Genomic DNA, 19968 nt, shown 5'->3' on the forward strand with positions numbered 1-19968 from the left:
GCTTGTTCGGGAAGCCCGTGAGGTGTTGGTCCCCGCAAGGCCAGAGGTTCTCATTCGCTCCCCGAACGGCCCGCGGGGCCGGAGACAAAGCGGCAGCGACCCGCCCTGCGGTTTCGTTTTCCGCCCGCGCTCGGCTCCATCGGCTGCCCGCCCGCTCGCGCGGGGCTGGGCGAGTCCGAAAAGTCCCGGGCGCGGCGCAGTCCTTCCCGGGGCGGGGAGAGTGGGTAGGCGGTCCCTCGCGGGAACACACGCCCGCCGGCCGCGGGGACCCGTAGCCGAACCGGCTGTGTCCGCGATGGTCACGATCCGGCGGCCACGGCCGCCACTGCAGTTGCGATTTGCCACCGAGCAGTACGCGTCGGGGAAGGCCCGGGACCCGGGGTGCGTTTTCCTCCGCGCGGCCCGGGCAGGGAAGGCGGGGGGCCTGCGCGCAGCTGGGCTGAACCGCGGGCCGAGGGCGCTTTAACACTTGCTCGCCAGGTTGGTGGAGGCGGGGCGGGTTCTGCAGGCGGCCGCTGGGAGGCGAGGGTGGGGGCCCTTTAAGCGCCCACCACCGCGGGGGCCGGAGGGGGGCAGGGAGGGGAGGGAACTCCTGGAGGGTCTTACGCCGGCCCGCGAGACGCCGCCGAGAGACAAGGCAGAGAGGGCGGCCTCGGCTGGAGTCTTGGAGCCGAGCGCCGCGGGTGGTGGGGACCGAGCGCTGCTCCCCGCGGAGGCGCACGGCCACCGGCCCGAGAGGTGGTGCCTCCCCCAAAAAACCGGTGGGGGGCTTCCTAGCGGCCTCCGCCCAGGCTGCAGAGAGCCTGCTCTCAGCCTCCGCTCGGCTCCTTCCCTTGTGGGAGGGCGAGAGGGAAAGAGGGAGGAGAGTAGGTGGGGGGAGGAGGCAGCTGGAGAGAGAGGGGGCTCTGCGCCAACCGCCCGCGGATCCAGCAGCTCCTCGGGGAGGACAAGCGAGTGAGCGGGCGGGCGAGCGGGCGGGCGAGCGAGCGGGCGGGGGAGGGCGCGCCGAGGCTCGCTCGGGAGAAGTGGCCGCCGATGACGGCAGAGGTGCAGCCAGCCCCGCGCGCGCAGCCCCCTCCCCCTTGCCCTCCTCCCCCTCCCCCTCCTCTTCCTCCTCCTCCTCCTCCTCCCGGCTCGTCGGCGGCGCAGAGCAGCAGCGGCAGCGGCGGCGGCGGCAGCAGCCACCCGATGTCTTCGGCGCCCGAGAAACAGCAGCCACCGCACGGCGGCGGCGGGGGAGGCGGCGCGGCCATGGACCCCGCGTCGTCCGGCCCGTCCAAGGCCAAGAAGACCAACGCCGGCATCCGGCGCCCCGAGAAGCCGCCCTACTCGTACATCGCGCTCATCGTCATGGCCATCCAGAGCTCGCCCACCAAGCGCCTGACACTCAGCGAGATCTACCAGTTCCTGCAGAGCCGCTTCCCGTTCTTCCGCGGTTCCTACCAGGGCTGGAAGAACTCCGTGCGCCACAACCTCTCGCTCAATGAGTGCTTCATCAAGCTGCCCAAGGGCCTCGGGCGGCCGGGCAAGGGCCACTACTGGACCATCGACCCGGCCAGTGAGTTCATGTTCGAGGAGGGCTCCTTTCGGCGGCGGCCGCGCGGCTTCCGAAGGAAATGCCAGGCGCTCAAGCCCATGTACAGCATGATGAACGGGCTCGGCTTCAACCACCTCCCGGACACCTACAGCTTCCAGGGCTCCACCGGCGGCCTCTCGTGCCCGCCCAACAGCCTGGCGCTGGAGGGAAGTCTGGGCATGATGAACGGCCACTTGCCGGGCAACGTGGACGGCATGGCTTTGCCCAGCCACTCGGTGCCCCACCTGCCCGCCAACGGCGGCCACTCGTACATGGGCAGCTGCGGCGCCGCGGCGGCCGGCGAGTACCCGCACCACGACAGCTCGGTGCCTGCTTCCCCACTGCTGCCCGCGGCCGCCGGTGGGGTCATGGAGCCCCACGCCGTCTACTCAGGCTCCGCGGCCGCCTGGCCGCCCTCTGCCTCCGCGGCGCTCAACAGCAGCGCCTCCTACATCAAGCAGCAGCCCCTGTCCCCCTGCAACCCCGCGGCCAACCCCCTGTCCGGCAGCCTCTCCACGCATTCCCTGGACCAGCCGTATCTGCACCAGAACAGTCACAACGCCCCAGCTGAGCTGCAAGGTGAGTGGGGAGGCTGAGCTGCCCCAGTCCTGAGGGGAGGGCATCTGTGAGTGCACTGCAGACCCAGCCCCCAGAAGCTGCTGACCGCCCCGGGCCACAGCCTGCGGCCACTGCCGTGGGGTGCCAAGCCCCATGCTGTGGGGGGAGGCAGCAGCTCCCCAGGGTGCCTCTCAGCCCCACCTCCCCCCATTTGAGGGGCGAGTGCAGCCTGGAGCCCCCAGTATAGACTAAGATGTCATCTTCTTTTCTGTTTCAACTCCCAGCTGCTGGCTGCCCCAGCCTGGCCAGGTAGGCCCCATCCTCACCAAAGACTTATTAGACTCCAATATTCTAAGTCCCCTCAGGTCCCTTAGCCCCCTCACACCTCAGCAGGTTCCCAGGATGGAGCCAGGCCCAGCCCCGGACAGCTGGCTCACTCTCCCCAGTCGCCCCAGAAAAGCTGCAGGAGAGCCGCCTCTGCTCTGAGCCGGGCAGGACGGAAGAGTTAGGCCCAAAGCCGGCCGGGCTCCACGCTTGCTCAGAGGCTCAGAGGCTCAGAGGCCGGCCTTTCAGGAATCAGGCCCGGGGCACGCGAACATTGAGTCGGGGCATTTTATGGTGACAGAGGCAGAGAGGGGACCCGATCGAGGGTCAGAGTTGCAGGCCCCCCGCACAGACTGTTTCTCAGGAGCCAGGTTTTCAGGTCTCCAGGTACCGCCCCACCCGCAATCCTCCGAGAAAGAAGGTGCACAGCAATTTTCCCCTCTGAACCTTCCATCTCGGCACCCACTAGCAGCCTTCTGGGCCTGGTTCTGAGAAGAGCTTGGAGTGATCCAAGCAGGGGCCTGTCAGGAGTCAGCTGTCAGCAGCCTGTGGGAGGGAGGAGCCGGGCCTGGAGGCTGGAGGGGCCCTCTGCACGGGGGTTGCCCAGCTTGGGCGGCTTCAAACTCCAGGCGGGCTCCAGCTGTCCCAGAGGCTCGGTTCTCCTAAGGGCCCTTCCTCTGGAGAAGCCACCCTTGGCCCCCGTGTTGGCCCTGCCGGCCTGGCTGGCTGCTCTGGGGCCGCCGCAGCCTTTGGGGTTGGAAGGTGGCTGCCCAGCGCCAGGCACAGGCCCCAGGCTGCCCTGAACGTGGAGGCCGCTGGACCTTCTCTGCTGGCGCATCTCGGCTCCCCTCACCACTTCCCCGTCAGCCTCTGGAAGCCCCCAGCCCAGGCTCGGTGTCCAAGGTGGGAGAGGCCCAGGCAGCGGGCACTCAGGGGAGCAGGGATCCTTGCCAGTGTCTGGGGATCTTCCCTTTGGGCGCCGGCCCTACGGAGACCGGGAACTCGGACATGGGGAGGCGCTGTAGAGGGGAGGCCTCCAGCCCTGCGCCCGAGCCGGGCAGGCCTGCCCCGTGCGCCCCTCGGGTAAAGGCGCTTCTCCACCTGGAACTCTGGCCTCTGGAGGCTAACCCTTTAACGTCCCCTTTCCTGTCGCCTTGCCCTGCAGGCATCCCGCGGTATCACTCGCAGTCGCCCAGCATGTGTGACCGAAAGGAGTTCGTCTTCTCTTTCAACACAATGGCATCCTCGTCCATGCACTCAGCCGGCGGTGGCTCTTACTACCACCAGCAGGTCACTTACCAAGACATCAAGCCGTGCGTGATGTGAGGCCACAGCCCCCGGGGCCCTCCGGGCAGGGGCTGGCCGGGCACTGGGACTTCGGAACCCATCGCCAGAAACTGCTTTATTTTCGAGGTATAACCGTCGGCAGAAGAAAAGGGTTTGACCCCTCCCCAACCGGATTATTCGGGAAAGGAATCCCCAAGGCAAAGACGGAGCCCCGCTGTCGGCACCTCCCCGCCACTCCCTCAACAGTTTCTTTAAAATGGTGGTGGTGGGGCCGGATCTGACTGCAGCTGTTGAAAAATAAATATCTATTTTTGATCCTATTGAAACCGGCTGAGAAGGTGCTGTGTTGGGGAAAAACCCTCAACATCTAAACAGGCATTCTGCTGAGGTCTCTCCCCCTCTTCCCCTCCAATGGCAAAAGTCGGGGAAGGAGAAAGGCAAACATGTGAGACCGTCTTTATCAAATACTTTTATTTTTTGGTTGAGTATTTATCTTTTTATTTTTAATTTTTTTTTGAAAGAATGTCTTGGAATGCGCGTCTCCTTTCAGAGCCATCTTTTGCAGGGAAGGGGGGACAAGAAATCGCCTTCTCCCTCCCCACCTCAGAAGTCCTCCGATCAACCACAGGTGGATCCTTGTGCGAATAACTTGCATTTCTGAAGCCACTGCTCGTCTTAGGAAAGAAACCAGAAGGAGCCCAGAAGCGGCGGCTCTCGGGCCTCTGCTGCCGTCCCCCTCCACCTTCCTCTCCTTCCTTGTCTTCAGTGATTTTGGTTTGGTTTCTAACTTTATTTTGACTTTTTTGGTGGGTGTTTTTCTCCCGAGACCTGGCTGTCTCCTGATCTCTACTGTAAACCTTCTGGTGGGAGAGTGAGGAAAACACGGCGCCGCGGGGACCGGGAAGGCCCGCTGAGCGCTCGGATTCAGGATTGCGGTGACGCAGAAAGGTTAAGGCACTTTTAAAAAACGATAGCAAGGCTCATCCTGTTATTTATTCTACTTTCTTTCCCTAATAATCGAAACACCGCATAGGCTCCTCCGTTTATCAGTATTAATGGTGTAACTTTGTTGGCAATATTTGCCGCGTAGATTTTTTTTTTTAGGTATCCATTGTAAATTTGAAACTAAGTCCGATCTGTGTAAAGACAAATTTCCATATGTTTTATATAAATAAATATATATATATATATATAAAATGAAGGACCCCCCCTTTTTTTTAGTATTTTGGCTGCTGGGGTGCAGCGTCTGGGACACGTATTTTAAATTTCCTTCTGCACTGTATAAAAATGACAATTTGAGGATGTTTTTGCCTTTTGTGTATTTTTTCCTAAAAAAGAACAAAAATAAAAATGTATAACGTTTGTACATGGCCTTTAATATTGTATCAACTAGAAATAAAATCGCATGAGTATTTCATTGGGATTGCAGAATATCTTCCAAATACAGACAGAAAAGAGCCTGGGATATCTAGCCTTTTTTTTTTTTTTAATTTAAAGTATGGATGATTCTTAATACTTTTTTCTTCTTTTTTATTTCTTGGCTAATCCTTCTCTTTTCACTCTTCATTTCACGCTGAAGTGAAATCTGGACAAGAGTAACTCTTTTTCTTGGCTTCTGTTTTTTAAGAAGAGCCCTCTGCCCCTCTAAATGTCATTTCTTGTTTTAAAGAAATAAGCAAACATTTAAAGAAAAACTATAGTTGTCCCTCCCCCAGGGAAAAAACATATATATATGTGTGTGTGTGTATATATATATATGTATACATGTAAAATATTTTACACTTTTGTTTTGGCCACTCCAAGACCAATGAGAATTGTACTTTGAGTTTCAGACTTTACTGTTCCCATATTCCAGCTGTTATAAATCATGGAACATCTTTTAAGGTTTTTTTTTTTTTTTGGTAGGATTTTTTTTTTTTTTTTTTTTTTTTTTTTTTTGTGCCCTGCACTTGGTTTTCCCCAATGGAGAAGCGAGTAAAATTTGAGCAGGAAAAAGGCTGTTGGTGGGAGAGCAAGGTGATAGGCATGTTTCCAATCTGCTTACATTTCCCCCTAAATCATTAGGGGAAAAATCCATTTTAAAAAGTCTGTCTCCCCTACTGACCCTCTTTCTATTCCAATTCCCAGCTACCTAGGAAAACAAACACAATAAAGTCACATTGTCGGTGCAGCCGTTCAAGACCCACCGCAGTTTCTCCGCATCGTGGGGTCGTGAGCCTCTGAACCTGGTTCTTCTCAAATTTGACATTCTGGACGTGAGGGCAATTTCTCCGGTGCTCTGTTACATCAAAATTATCAATAAACTCGCCCAGGCAATTAATTCCCCAAACTAACAGCTGTCTATAAAACCGAGATAAAGGGCACAGGAAAAAGCCGGCGACTCCGTCCCTCGGGGTCTTGGGCGGCCGAAGCGGCGGGCGCGGGTCTCCTGGGCAGCGGGCGGGGAGCAGCTTCACGGAGGGCGGAGGAGGCACTGTCTTCCGGGGCAGAGGCCACCTCTCTGCACCCCCTGCCTCCCATCGTTGCCCAGAACAGGGCCAGAGAAAAGCCCCCAGGCCTCCAGTGCAGGAACGTCGCGGTGGGGCTCCAGACAACCTTGGCAGGCAGGCAGGCAGGCAGGCAGGAGTGGGGCCCCCTACTTCCTCCATCGGAGCCTGCGCCCCAATTAGGATGGAGGCTCCGGGGAAGTGGGGCTGATTAGGAGAAACCCAATGCCAGCCCAGTCGGCGCGCTCCCTGACTTCTCGGGCAGCGTCTCCAGTCCCCGCACCCACTCCCTTGGCCCCTTGGTGTGCCCTGGTAGCACGTGGCTTTGGCGCCGCTGGACCAGAGTGGGGGGTGGGGGGTGGCGGCGAACCCAGGTCTCCTGTTCATCTCCCCCGGAGCGAGCGCCTTCATTTCAGTAGGATCTCCCGGCACTCACGTCCCGGCCAGGCCAGGTGGGAGGCACCCAGAGGGGCCTGTGCAGGAAACCAGCCCCAGGGAGCCCAGGGATCAGGGATGGGCCTGGCCTGCCTCGGGCCTGACCTGGAGCCTGCGGATGACAGCAAAGTCCAGCCTTCCCCGCGGAGAGTTTGGCTCCAGGCACACCCGAAAGGGCCAGATTCTACAGGCATAATTGCCTCCACGACCAAGATTTCACGAAGCCGCCCGCTGCCCCTGCGCAAGACCACGTTCGCTCGAGTCTTCCCCAAGGCCCATTTCGGCGTGGCTCACACAGGGACCACGGGGATGAAGCTCCCACCACCGTGCCAACACAAAAGCGTGCACAGCTTGTGCAAGTTACCAGCTTAAAATGCAAAGGCACTGAGTCCGGTGCAAAATCACACGCCCTGGGTGCATAAAGGGGTATCATTCTAGCTTAGGGACATTTTCGAGAGAATTAATTCAAAAGTTCTGCACACATCTTTAGGGGGTTTGTCCTGGAAAAACGCAGTGAAAATACCCCAAGGGTATGAATACTCCCCAAAACAATAGGCCAGGAGGTGGGGAAGCGGCAGGATGTTCACGATAGGGCTTCTGTTTGTGGATTACACCTCCCGTGGCAGTTCTCTGCGGGGGGCCGACGGCTCGGACACAGCTGAACCTCGGCTGCTGGCCATCGCAGCCCCAAGCGGCGGCAGCAGCAGCGGCGCCTTGGCGCAGTGTCCTGGCTCCCCAGCCCCTGGCAGACGGGAGCTACAGGCCTGGCGACCAGTCGGAACTCAGGCTTCGTGCTTCCGAAGGGAAAGTGCCTGCCTGGTCCTGCCGTTTTCTTTGCCCTTTGGGGCTGGAGGGCTAGGGACGGGGAGTGGCGGGGGGGGGGGCGTGTACTGAAGGCCTGGCTCCCCGCCTGCAGCTCTCCTGGAAGCAGTGCAAAGATGGAGCTAGAGTCCCAGCTCCAGCGCCACTTGACCTGGGCGAGACATGTTACCTCGGAGCCTCGGTTCTCCTCACCTCAGTGGTCAGTGAGGCGACACCTGTCAGGAGCAAGAGGACAGCCTAGCTCCAGGATGCCCAGCCAGGAATGGCTATGAGAGGCAGGCATTTCTTATCCTCCTCCCCTAGAGAGTGGGGTGGGTGTCAAACAAGTTGCAAGAACCCATATTTACAAGGCCTCCTGCTCAGGGACTCGGGCATCCAGCTTGGGAACCACTGGACGCCCCATCCTCCAGTATGACGCACCTGGACTTTCCCTCCGTTCCCAGGGAGAAGGAAGACGTCCCAGTTGGCTCCAGAGACGGAATTCCAAAGTGGGGTTGAGTCAGGGGTTCCGATGTGGACCCTCCCCAGGATCTCCTAACCCTGTGCTCAAGGGCTTCACTTCTGAGGGTGGTTCTCAAGAATGAGGCCCAGGAACTGCCCTCATCAGAAATACTAGGGGTGTCTGCTCAAACTGCAGATGGGGGCAGAGGCAGGGGCAGGTGCTGAGAGTCACTGGATTAGAATCTCTGGAGGTGGGACCCGGGAATCCACAGGCTCACAGATTTCCAGGTGGTCCTGATGGGTGCTAAGTTTAGAGTCTCTCCTCCAGCATTCTCTGGGCTCCTGAGAAAACCCCGGTGAAGGAGTCTCATTGTGGCCTCTGCTGCCCCCTCCCGCCCAGTGGCCCAGCCAGCTTGTGACTCTAAGCACCAGCTGATGGAGGGCACTTGGCACCCAGGCGAGCAGATACAGGGCTTGAGTTTGTGCAGGAGGCACCTTGTGCTGGCCACGTGGCCGTCCTCTTTACACACCACCTCTGTTCACCTTCTCAGCAGCCCTCTTAGACAGGTCCTACAACTTACTGCTCTCGATTCCAGATGCAGAAATGAGCTCAGAGAGGTTAGGGGACTTTATCAAGACACTGCTGGTAAGAGGCGGAATTTGGACTCAGACCCAGGACTTTCTGACCACAAAGCCCATGTCCCTAACCACTGTGACCCATGGCTCCTGGACACCCGTTTTCCTCCAGCCATAAGGCCTAGTGAAAAAAGAGGGAAGTTGAAGTGTGGTCCGTGATCCAGCCTCTGCCAGCCTCCTGCCTCTACTGGGGAGATGGCAATGGGCAGGGGCAGCACAAGGGACTGGGGTCCCTCTGAACCCCCTGCCTCTATTTGGATGGGGTGGGGAGGCTCTCCTAGCAGCCCCAGCTCAGACACCTGACTTTCACCTCCTCTCTGGGACAATGGACCTGGTTTTCGTAGGTTCCCACCATGGACCTCCATGAGAGATCCCTCCACTTCCTTGGGCCCCTTAGTCCAACGGAGAAAAACTCAAACAAAAGTTGAAGCTCAAGGCAAGAGAGGCCAGCTGGGGCACTATATGTGGCTGCGCCCCCCTGCTCTGCCTCTGGAATCTTCTGGGTACCAAGAGCTCGGAGTTCTGGGCTGTTTTAAGGAGGGAGGCCCTTGTTCAGCATCTCCCGCTGGCAAACCACGTCCACTCACGATGGCGCACTGACTTATTGTGGGACGGAGACAAGTCATGGGCCCTTAACAACTGTACTGATCTCTGTGCTTTGGGGATGGGCAGGGGAGGAGGGACAACTGACTCTGCAAGTGTAAAATGCCGCCGGCACGAAATACAGGACAGAGGAAGAAGCTGGCACAGATTCACTCATTCAGGGACACTGAGTACCCACTACCCTCTGCCATTGGATCAGACAAGATTCAGCAGCTGACACACCCCTGCTGACACAGGTCAACAGACCAGTGCACTGTTTCCAGCATCAGGATACTTGGGGTCGGTCGTGTCAACACCCTGAAGAGGCAACGTCACCAAGGCCAAGGCAACCCAAGCCCCCGGTGGAGGCAGAAAGCTGGTGCTGTTCAAAGACCCCCGTGTGGTCATTGTCACCAAGGTCCCCGCCAACTCTTACAGCGCGGGCTGTCTGAGGACGCCGAGAAGGGCGAGCCTGTCCAGAGTGGACAGAGGCGCTGGGGCCGGGTGTAGGCCGTGCCCTGCGGCTGATTTCCTGCAGTTCACTGTGTCAGTGGGGTGGCAGCCCAGGGAGAAACGCTGCAGCTGGATAGCGGTCTGAGGAGTAACGGTGGTGATAAGCCTCCCCAGGCTTATGTCATTAAAACCACGGCATCACACCAGGGAGGAGGCACGGGCTCCGTGAGCCCTGCTGTGTCAGGGTTCACGACCACAGGGCATGCCGGGCCCTCAGATGTCCCCTGGAAAAGGAGACGTTTCTGTATTTGGAAATTTCCACCAAAGCAAGCCCCATAGTTCAGCACACCGTGTTTCTGGGTCCTGCTGTAACACCTTTGCGTGGTCACAGCTTGGGGTGAAGCAGGGAGGGCTGGGCCATCTCTGTCCAAATGGTCAGAAGCCTTCCCTGGGCAGAGAGATCGGGGCAGGGGACCCTCCCTGGGAGAGGAAGCAGCCTAGCATCTGAATGGTCCCAGGGATCCCGCCCCTGGCTGTTTCTGAGGGGGCAGCGCCACCTGCTGTCCACCTCGCCGTTTTTGTTGGGACCACAGCAGGGACCCACTGAGGAAAATTGATTTTGATGTTTCAGGCCCTCTGACCTTTGCTAAGGGGCAGCTGGCGTTTTACGGGAGAGAGCCAAACTAAATGAATTTAGTCTTTTCCTAATTACATAAATGATAGGGCTTATTCAAAAGAAAATAAATAAACTGTAGAAAGGTGAAAGGAAGGAAGCAAACATGGCTTCAACCCCACCCCTAGAGACAGCATGTCGGCTCCAGGAGACGTCTCCCTGCACACACGGAGACCTGCCGACCCTGGAGAAGCAGACGACGAACCCAGGATTGAGACCCTGGGAGTCAGAGGGCCCGAGTCTGAGTCCCAACTCCACTGCTTCCCAACTGTGAGCTCGGGCCGGTGCCTCCCCACTATGCCTCAGCTTCCCCATCTTTAAAATGGGGGTGATGGTAGAACTCCTCTCAAAGGATTGATTAGAAAATCTATGAAGGGCTTACAGGTGAAGAAACCGAGAGGGCAAGCGCTCCGCCTGAGGTTGCACAGCAAGGACCCATCGGAACTGGATTCACTGCCAACCCTGGTGGGTGTGGCTTCAACACCATGTGCCTCCACCACTAAGTCAATTGTCTCTGGTGTCCCCATGGGCCACTGTGGCTCCCCGCTGCCTCGGAGGCCTGTTGGTAATCAAGAGATGATGACGAACAGGCTTCTCCCTTGATGGTGGGGAGAGGCCCTGGGACTGAAGGCCAGCTCTGCCGTGTGACCTGAACAAGTCGGATAACCTCTGGGAGCCACATCTTTCTCACCTAGAAAATGGGAACATAACAACACCTGCTTCATGGCATTCTTCTAAGGGTTAACTGAGTTAATCCACCCTCCGAGGCAGGCAGGGATGTTTAGTTTGCTCACAACTCAGCACTTCAGGGTCTGAGTTTATTGCTTCCAAAACATCCAAAGTGCAAAATGTCCACATTACATGGTCACATGTCAGCTCCCATTATAACTTTTGTGATTTATGGACGTCGGAAATAAAGAATTCCATTCAGAAGAAGAAGTCCTGCCCCACTGGAGGAACAGGAGTGTGGGTTCCGCTATTTAGAAGCCTCTGCTTGTCTGAAAGATCGCCCAGGCAGTCTCCAGTGAAAACCTAGGATGACGACAAGGACCGGCAAAGCAAGTGGGACTCACAGGGGAGGGCGTGGTGGGGGAGAGGGACAAGAGGGGCTCTGCCACGCACCAGGGGACAAGCCATCACAACTCGGTGCCTCAGGTGCCTCATCTACACAGGCAATAAAATACGGGGCTATTTCAAGCAACAGAGGGGAAGCTGGCCTGGTGATCCTCAGACTGAGGGCTTCCAACAGGGGCAGCTACCTAGTGACGTGCAGATCAGTATTGAAGGCAGCACGACAGATGCAACACAGAGAGTGGACAAAACCCACCGCCCCCTGCCTGGAGACTCTCCTGCAGGCTCCTGAACTGAGCAGACCCGGCCCCAGGGGTGTCTCTGCCACTAGCATGTGTGCGCCTGGGGGTATCACCCCACCCTGAATCTCTCTTCTAGAAAATGACCCGGTTTTGTGTGCCTCTTTATACCTTAGGTGGCAAGGTGAAGGCGACCCACAGTGAAAGAAGATACACAGATAACTCTGGCCTAGACTACAATCAGCTACAACCCGACTCCTGGCTTCACTACCAAAGCTGGGGGACTGTGGGCAAGTTACCCGTCTGTGAATAGGGATGTCTCTCAAAAGCGACCGTGAGGATCAGGTGAAATTATGCATTTGTGTATCTACAGAATTTGTATTTCTAAATTGTATCTTCAGTAATATATGTGTATTTATAAATACATCATATAATTCATATAGTAACGTTGTTTTAATATAAATGAAATTATGCAACTGATTATTAATGAATAACAAATCACCCTCTAAACTTAAAGCGGCAAAAAGCATTCATTTCACTCCTGACTGAAATCTGGGCAGGGCTCAGTGGAAACAGCCCTTGTCTGCTCCAGGAGGCATCAGCTGAGACGGCTCACCTGGGCTTGGGGACCCACCTTCAAGATGGCACACCCACGAGGACGGTGAGGTGGTGGTACTCGCTCCTCTGTCAGGCCTCGGCCCAGGCAGCTCGGGCTTCCTCACAGCGTGGGGACCAGGCTTTGCGGACAAGTGTCCCAAGAAGAGGAGGAGGAAACTGCCGGGTCCTCGGTCTCCTCATGCAAGCCAGCAGTGTTCACCCAGCTGCCCCAGGGCCCAGATTCAAGGGCATCTGCACAGACCCCTTCTCTCAACGGGGCTGTTGAAGAACCTTGTGCTAACACTTTACAACTTCCACAGCATTTTAAACAGCTCAATAAATCTGAGCCATTATCATCAGGAGTGAAGACAGAAGATGATATCACCAGAAGACAGAAGCCAACCCAGCTGAGGTTGACACCCCACCCTCAGCTGCAGGACAGCTGGGGGCTCAGGTAGGCAGCGCCCGTTAAAGAATACTACGTGAGGTGACTGTAAATTCACCTACACACTAATCTCTTCTTCCTGCTTTTATGTATGGAGTTTTGTGTAAGATTTATTTTGCAGACAGACTTCCCCAGGATAGCCCTGCCCCACCTCACCCCCGAAAAAACCCATTTTGAAAATGACTATGGAGTCCACAGTATCTGTTGTATTTGGAACATTGGTTGGGTTAGATCCAGATACAGGGGAAGTGAGGTTAGCAATTCCCATTCGGCTCTTTCTGCTGAGTGCAGGGGCTGTGAGAAGCAGAACTGAAGTTTTGGAAGAGTCCTCTGCAAGCCAGGTGCTTCCTGGGAGCCTGTGGGGGGACGCAGGTATTAATAGGTGGCAATGCTCCCCAGGGAAACAAGAGGTGAAGGGAAGGATCCTGTTTTGCTCCTTTGGCAAAAAGGCAGAAAGCTTCATCTCCTAACGATCATCTGGCCCCGGTTCCTTAAAATCCAGTGCAAAGGTTTCTCAGGCTTGGCCAGTAACGGTGCTGGGATGGACTGTTGATGTCTGCTGTGGGTGTGGGTGTGGGTGTGGGTGTGGGTGTGGATGGACAGTTGGATTTGCCCCATGTTTACCATCCCTGGACCCGATTACTGTTTCTTTTTAAATGTTGCTCTCATCTGACATTTTATCTTCTCTCCAATATCTCTCTTCACCAAACATAAACTCTTTTGTGGTTTTAGCTACACGGGCTCTCTTTTCTTGGATAGTTTTGTTCTCAGCCTTTTCTATTTGCAGTCTTGTGTCATCGTGTTTCTTTCTCCTCATGCAGCATCTGGGGGAGGTCTGTGTGCGTCGCTGGATGGGAACCAGGAAGGGCCAAATGATGGCCGAAGGACAATGGGAGGGCAGACCTACAGAACCCCTCCCCTAAGAGCCTAGGAGGACTGGCTCCCACACGCCCTGGCAGCTTAGGGGCTGCCGGCTGGGTTGGGGAGGGTGGGGTGTGAACAGCGCTATCCCTGCTCCTCTGCTGGTAGAGAAAGTACAGTCATCCCTTGGTATCTGTGGGGGACTGTTTCCAGGAGCCTCCGTAGATACCAAAATCCACCGATGCTCAAGTCCCTTATATAAAATTGTGTAATACAGTCGGCCCTCCATATCCATGGGTTCCACATCCAGGTCTCAAAATTTGCAGTTGGGTGAACCCACGGTTGGTGCAGAACCCGCAGGTGTTGAGGGCCAACCGTAATGCAGAGAAGCCGGCAGGGTTCCTGGGGCAGAGGCCAGGGTCCAAGGACCCGCTTTACCTCTGTCTGGGTCTGGAGCCCCGAACAAGCCCATTGCACCTTCTGAGAGCAGCTGTTTCCATTTGTAACAGTCACCCAGTCCAGAGGCCGATTTTAGAAGTAGGAGACACATGTTGTAAAGCTTATTTACCTTAACATTCAAAAAACGATTTAAGTAATACTAAATAAAATCGTTTATGCATAGTAACAAATTTTAGAAAAGAACACATAGAAATTTCGATGCATAAAACACTGGTTAATGCCGTAGCTTGGAGAAGCATCCCGCAGACAGTTGATCCTGGAGGGCTCGTTTGGATTCTGTACCCACCAAAACCTGACATTCCAAGAGAGGACAAGGAATAAGTTCCTCCTTAAATTCAGGGCCCTGCCCATCCTTTCCTAACTCAACATTAGAAAACATTCTCTCCTATTATCTCCAAATTCCTTCATTTATTTTTTTAAATTATTTATTTATTTATTTATTATTTATGGCTGTGTTGGGTCTTCGTTTCTGTGCGAGGGCTTTCTCTAGTTGTGGCGAGCGGGGGCCACTCTTCATCGCGGTGCGCGGGCCTCTCACTATCGGGGCCTCTCTTGTTGCGGAGCACAGGCTCCAGACGCGCAGGCTCAGTAGTTGTGGCGCACGGGCTTAGTTGCTCCACGGCATGTGGGATCTTCCCAGACCAGGGCTCCAACCCGTGTCCCCTGCATTGGCAGGCAGATTCTCAACCACTGTGCCACCAGGGAAGCCCCTCCTTCATTTTTATGTTTAGATATTTAATTAGCCTGGAATTTATTTTTACGTGTGGTATGACTTAGAAATAAATCCAGGCTGCTTTATTCACCCTTCAAAACAACAAATCTAGAGGAGGGCCTATCACTATGTCCACTCACAGCTGAGCACGTGGAAGTTTCGACAGGAAGTGTCAGGCAGCGGCAACACTGATGCTCTCGGCCGAACCTGTGTGATTCTGAAGCTCACGCTGTGAATCCTAGCTATGTTTTAAAACTGCACAGAGAAAAGAATGGAAGTAAATAAGAGGCAGTGTCAAGGCTGCTTAAGTGGTGGGGTGAGGGGTGACACTCTTTGTACTTCTGATATCCCCAAATTTCCAGAATGGATAAGTTTACTTTTATAAACAGAAAAAAATCTAAGTGACGGTGAGAAGTGAGCCTTAAAAGAAACAGAACGTTACAACTGTTCAGGCCTTAGAAGCAAACATGCTCAACCCTCCCCTTGTAAAGATGAGGACGCTAATGCCCGGAGAGGCTCCATGACTTGCCGGCAACACAGGAACCGTCAGCAGACACAGCGAAGCCCCAGGGCCGGCGCTCGCCATGCAGAGTTGAGGGCGGCAGGAATCTCCTCGCACCTGCGAGCAAAACTGCAGTGCCACTCAGGAACACAGATGCGACCCAGGAATCGTGACAAATCCACTTAAAAGGGGTTCATACAGTCTCAGCAACTTGTCAAGTGCTCATTTTCCATTACTTTCTATTATGCGAATGATACAATTATGATGCTGACAAATACTCAAGAACTTTGAGAACGAAAAGCAGGGTCCCTGAGTTCCCCTCCTGGCAGCGCTGAGAAGAACTATGGCTCTGGGGCTGCCTGAGGCGAATGGAGGGGAGGCACGCAGGTGATACATCTGCAGGGCTTATATTTCAGGCCCTTGGTCCTAGTTTCCCTCATACTAACCTACTGTCCACAAATATAAAAAATGATGAATGCATTCAGATTATCTGTATATCAATACATCTGGATTATTCTGGCTGAAAGTGACAGAAAACCCAGCACTCTGGCTCAACCCGGAGGGATCATCCCTGATGTGCACAACTCAACAGTCTAAGGTGCTGGCGCCAGACTCACCGGGACACCGGCCCCCAGGGCTGAGGCCCGGACCCAGCCCCCGCCTTGGCTCTGACGGAGCCCTTCACATTTGCATTTCTCCTGAGTTGCTGTGTATCAGCAGGTGGTTCTCAGGGCTGGGGCTGGGGCACAGTGGGGAGTAAAGGCAGGGACAGGCTCACTTCCTGCCCTCCTGTAGCACTACTGCAATGGTAGCAAGTCAACGATAGAAACATCAACCAAAACTGAACAAGAACATGCCAAAGACAGGAGGCATTCTGGAAAAAACGGGAAAGCCAACCGGAACGGAGCAAGGAGTTCAGGTATCAGGTCGCTACTCTGGACTGGACAGTCAGTCAGCCTGGGATGGCCAAGCTGAACACAAGTGACAAAACGAAACCAGCCAAGGGACGGGGGGTTTGGTTCGGGCAGAGAAAGAGTGAGCCCAGAGGCCCTACAGCCTGGCCTGCCCTGTGTTAAGATATTCTACCCCCTGGTTTTGTTCATGACAATGTGGAAAGAGTCTGCATTTAACCGAGCAAATCTAAGGATCAATTCTCTTTCCAAAGTCTCCACTGCATTTTTGTTGTAAAACCAAGGAGAAAATGCTTTTTCAAAGGGAGACTGAGAGCCTTGAGAACATTATCTTCAAAGTGCAGGCAAGGCCTGCCCCTTGAGGCATAATAATGGGTTTAAAACATGCTCAGTAAGACTCTCTTGTGAAAAAATAAAAATATCCAGTGCATATACATTTGAAAAAAAAAAAATGAAATCTCCACTTAAATGCTTATCTTGACTTTTCACCCAGGATCAACTGCAAAAGCACTTCTGTTTAGAAAGCACAGTTCAGCCAAAATCCACCTTGATTTTCAGGAACAGAGAAATGGAGGGAAAGAAAACATACGGAAAACATACGACAGTGGACAAATGAGTGTGTGAGCATCTGTCTGGCCTCGTCTGTGACGTAGGCTGGGACAACTCATTGAAAGCCAGGACTTCCTAGACACAGAGCTCCCTGCTGTTCAGGGGCAGCTGGCCGAGAGCAGAGGGTGTTCACCCCGAGGGAGGAGCCTGGCCGGAAAGGTAAGGAGGGGACAGAGGTGAGACCACACAGCCGAGGGTCCACGTCAGATTGGCCTCCATCTCCGACACCAGGACTGAGCTGAGACAAGCAGTCTGCACCCAGGGGACTGAACCACTTGGCTTCTGCGAGCTGAACGCATCTTTTCCCTTCTAGGGAAAAGGAGCCAGGCCCAGGAGCCAGGAACACAAGGATGTCTTCTGGATCTGAGCCGCCATGCCTCTGCATCTGATCCTCTGTCCACCTTCTCTTAATCCCCCACGCCTCTCAAGTTCAAAACACAGACTCCCCCAAATTAAATTGCTGTCAGCATTTACTCCTACTTGTTTACTGCCCACTCAGTCCCCTAAACCAAGACACCAGCAGGGCTGTGACGTCCAGCAGGCTGAAGGACCAGGATAAGCCAAAGCCTGAACATGGACCTTTCCGACTTCAGAAGATGGGAAGTATATTACGGCTGACTTCCCTGCCCCTCAGGAGATACCAGGCACCAACTGAAGCTCTGACTTCCCGGAAAGGACTGAACTCAAAGCAGCTCGTGCAGCAAAGCTCCACCACATCCCGCTGTGCTGGGCTCTGAAGTTCGCCGGGGGCCGGAGTGGGATGTTGTCACGGGTCAGGGTGCGGCTCTCCAGTGCGGCCGCCCGCCGGGCCACTGGCCCCCTGCTGCCTGGCCAGCGCCACCCTCGCTGTGTTGGCGCCCAGACAGAAGCCCTGCAAGCGAGAGATGGCCTGCCAGGCCTCGGCCGGGTCCCGGTAGTGGAGGAAGGCCCCGCGCTGCGGCCCCTGCCAAGTGAGCCGTGAGGGAGCCGCGCCCCGTGCGCTGAGGGCTCGCTTCAGCTCACTCACCCGGGCGTCCCGGGGGAGGTTCCCAACGTAAACAGTGCTGGAAGGCACATCCTCCCCCGGCACGGAGCCCGATTCCAGCGAGGGCAGCTCCCGCGGGCTTCTGACGGTGCTCAGGGCGGCCCGGGCACCCGGAAGGCTCCGGTGTTTATCCCGAAGGGTGACGTCCTTCCCGGCCTGCTCCTCTCGGCAGCGCAGGCTTCTGAGGACTGGTATTTTCCCCATCATCTCACAGCTGATCTGAAAAAGCAAGGCAGTTCCAGCTATTCTTGGGGTGTCCAAAAGGGACCATGACTTGGTCACAAGGGAGGAGAAATCAGTCACTCAGGGGCCTCTGCCCCACATGCTCGTGGAAGCCTGCATCCACTCAGGCCAGCCACCTCCATCTGCTGCTCTGCGTCTGCCCGACAGGCCGTGGCCGCTGGCAGGAACCGGACGGCTTTCTCCATTTTCCTGGGGGCCCAGAAGGCAGACAACCAAGGCTTCCTACGCAGAAGGCAAAGAGCTAGGGGCTTCCCTGGCGGTCCAGTGGTTGGGACTTTGCCTTCCAAGGCAGGGGGTACGGATGTGACATGCCTCACAGCCAAAAAACCAACACATAAAACAGAAGCAACACTGTAACAAATTCCATAAAGACTTTAAGTCCACATCAAAAAAAAAAAATCTTAAAAGAAAAACGAAGGGGCGGAGCTAAGATCACTGGTATGAGGGTTACAGGGTCACAAATGGCAACCACCCTGGCGACCCCAGGATAATGGGGCGGTTTCTGCTTCCACACCCGTCTCCTCCCCGACCTACGCCTTTGGGTGGGATGAGGTCTTTAATGGGGCCGTGGGGATCTCCTTCTCAGCCTCCCCCCCCACCCCCGCCCCGCACCCCTTAACTAAGGGCCAAACCCATCCAGACCTCTGGGAAAAAGCACAGACAAGGCAAATGTGAAACAGAACGCTACATGGAGAACACTTTCTAGCAAAGGGTGATCAGGCTACAAAATAACCAACCCCACACACAATTTACATCTCAAAGAGAAGGACTTTTACACAAAGGACACTTCGGCTTTTTGGTCAAATCGATCAGCAAGTACTTCCTGAGCACCCGTAGCAAAGGAGGTGACGGAAGAGCCCCAGGACTCGAGGTGAAGCCTGAACAGGACACCCACGCTCCGTCCTGTGGGGCAGGGGCATTGGGGGCTGAGCCTGGGGCAGAAGTGGTTCATGTCTCTTAAGGAATCCCAAGGCAGAAATGAAACAGAAAGCCATGCTTAGTTCTTTTCGATAATTCATTCTTTAGAGATGCTTTCTGTCTTCTGTTAGGGGCACAAAGCATGTAAATGATCAGTCACCAAGGGAATTCCTTGGCAGTCCAGTGGTTAGGACTCCATGATTTCACTGCTGAGGGCATGGGTTCAATCCCTGGTTGGGGAACTAAGATCCCACAAAGCTGTGCAGCGTGGCCGGGGGGGGGGAAAAAAATCAGTCACCAAGAGGCAAGCAATGGTCCAAACATGGGCTTCCCACAGATGTGGGTACATCAGAACACAGACCAGCACACAAGGTGGACAGCTATAATTTTTCTACAAAAATAGTTCAACTGGTACCAGTGTTCTCAATATGTTCAGAATCCTATGTAGCTTAGGGCAACGATTCTTATCCTTGTCAGGGTGTCAGGGACCCTGGAGAGAAGCTGGGGTTCCCTCCCAAGAAGGGCTCCCCCACAATTCTCTGTACAATTTCCCAGCATCTGTTCATGGACCTACAAACCGCAAGAGGCACACAGATCCCAGGTTGAGAATCAATGGATTAGAATAAGATTTAAAGAAACACAAACACCTAAGCACGGCAAGTACCTTCTCACAAACCTGCAGGCTCCTAATCCTCATCAATTTCGTCCCGGGTCTCTCTCCCAGTGCTATGCAAACGATGCTGTCCACCGCGGCAAAGCCTTGCCTGGTGGTCAGAGCCCTCCCCAGCCAGACGCTGCCCTTGTCCCCGGCACAGCCAAGTCAGGAGCCTTGCAGGGGGCACCCGACCACTCGGGTCTTCAGAACAGAGCACACTCTTAGCGCAAAGAAAAACTCCCTCCTTCTCATGTTTCCCATTGTTGAGATACAAAGAGAAAAACAAAAACCACGTGGATGCCACGGAGATACCCACAAGATGGAGCCACTCTTCCTGATCAAAGGGAATCTTCCTCCACTTGACCCTCTGCCATCTCCTGAACTGACGCATCTGAAGGTGGTTAAACTCACAGACCAGTCCTCCAGAGGCTCCGGTTCCCAAAGAATCC

The 19968-nt window shown here is 55.2% G+C and overlaps 2 protein-coding genes across 11 annotated transcripts in view; one reads left to right on the forward strand and one right to left on the reverse strand.

Annotated features, from left to right (window-relative positions):
- Window positions 1-590: 590 nt before the first annotated feature.
- Window positions 591-16577, forward strand: FOXF1 (forkhead box F1). The gene is given in 4 exon segments (XM_082436925.1): window positions 591-1078; window positions 1081-1129; window positions 1131-2155; window positions 3624-16577. Coding segments are annotated over 4 exon segments (1278 nt in total). The 5' UTR covers window positions 591-1035; the 3' UTR covers window positions 3785-16577.
- Window positions 4266-19968, reverse strand: part of MTHFSD (methenyltetrahydrofolate synthetase domain containing) — a 305628-nt gene continuing 289925 nt past the window's right edge. For 8 of the 10 annotated variants that reach the window (XM_082436932.1, XM_082436931.1, XM_082436926.1 and 5 more), the window contains exon 8: window positions 4266-17922. In XM_082436932.1, coding sequence (XP_082293058.1) covers window positions 17446-17922 — 477 coding nt within the window. In that variant the 3' untranslated portion in view covers window positions 4266-17445. The remainder of the gene's footprint in view (window positions 17923-19968) is intronic. The other 2 variants (XR_014256649.1, XR_014256650.1) reach the window with 2 other exon arrangements.

The sequence above is a fragment of the Balaenoptera physalus genome (genome assembly GCF_965194825.1).
Source record: "Balaenoptera physalus genome assembly, chromosome: 19".
Lineage (NCBI taxonomy): Eukaryota > Metazoa > Chordata > Mammalia > Artiodactyla > Balaenopteridae > Balaenoptera > Balaenoptera physalus.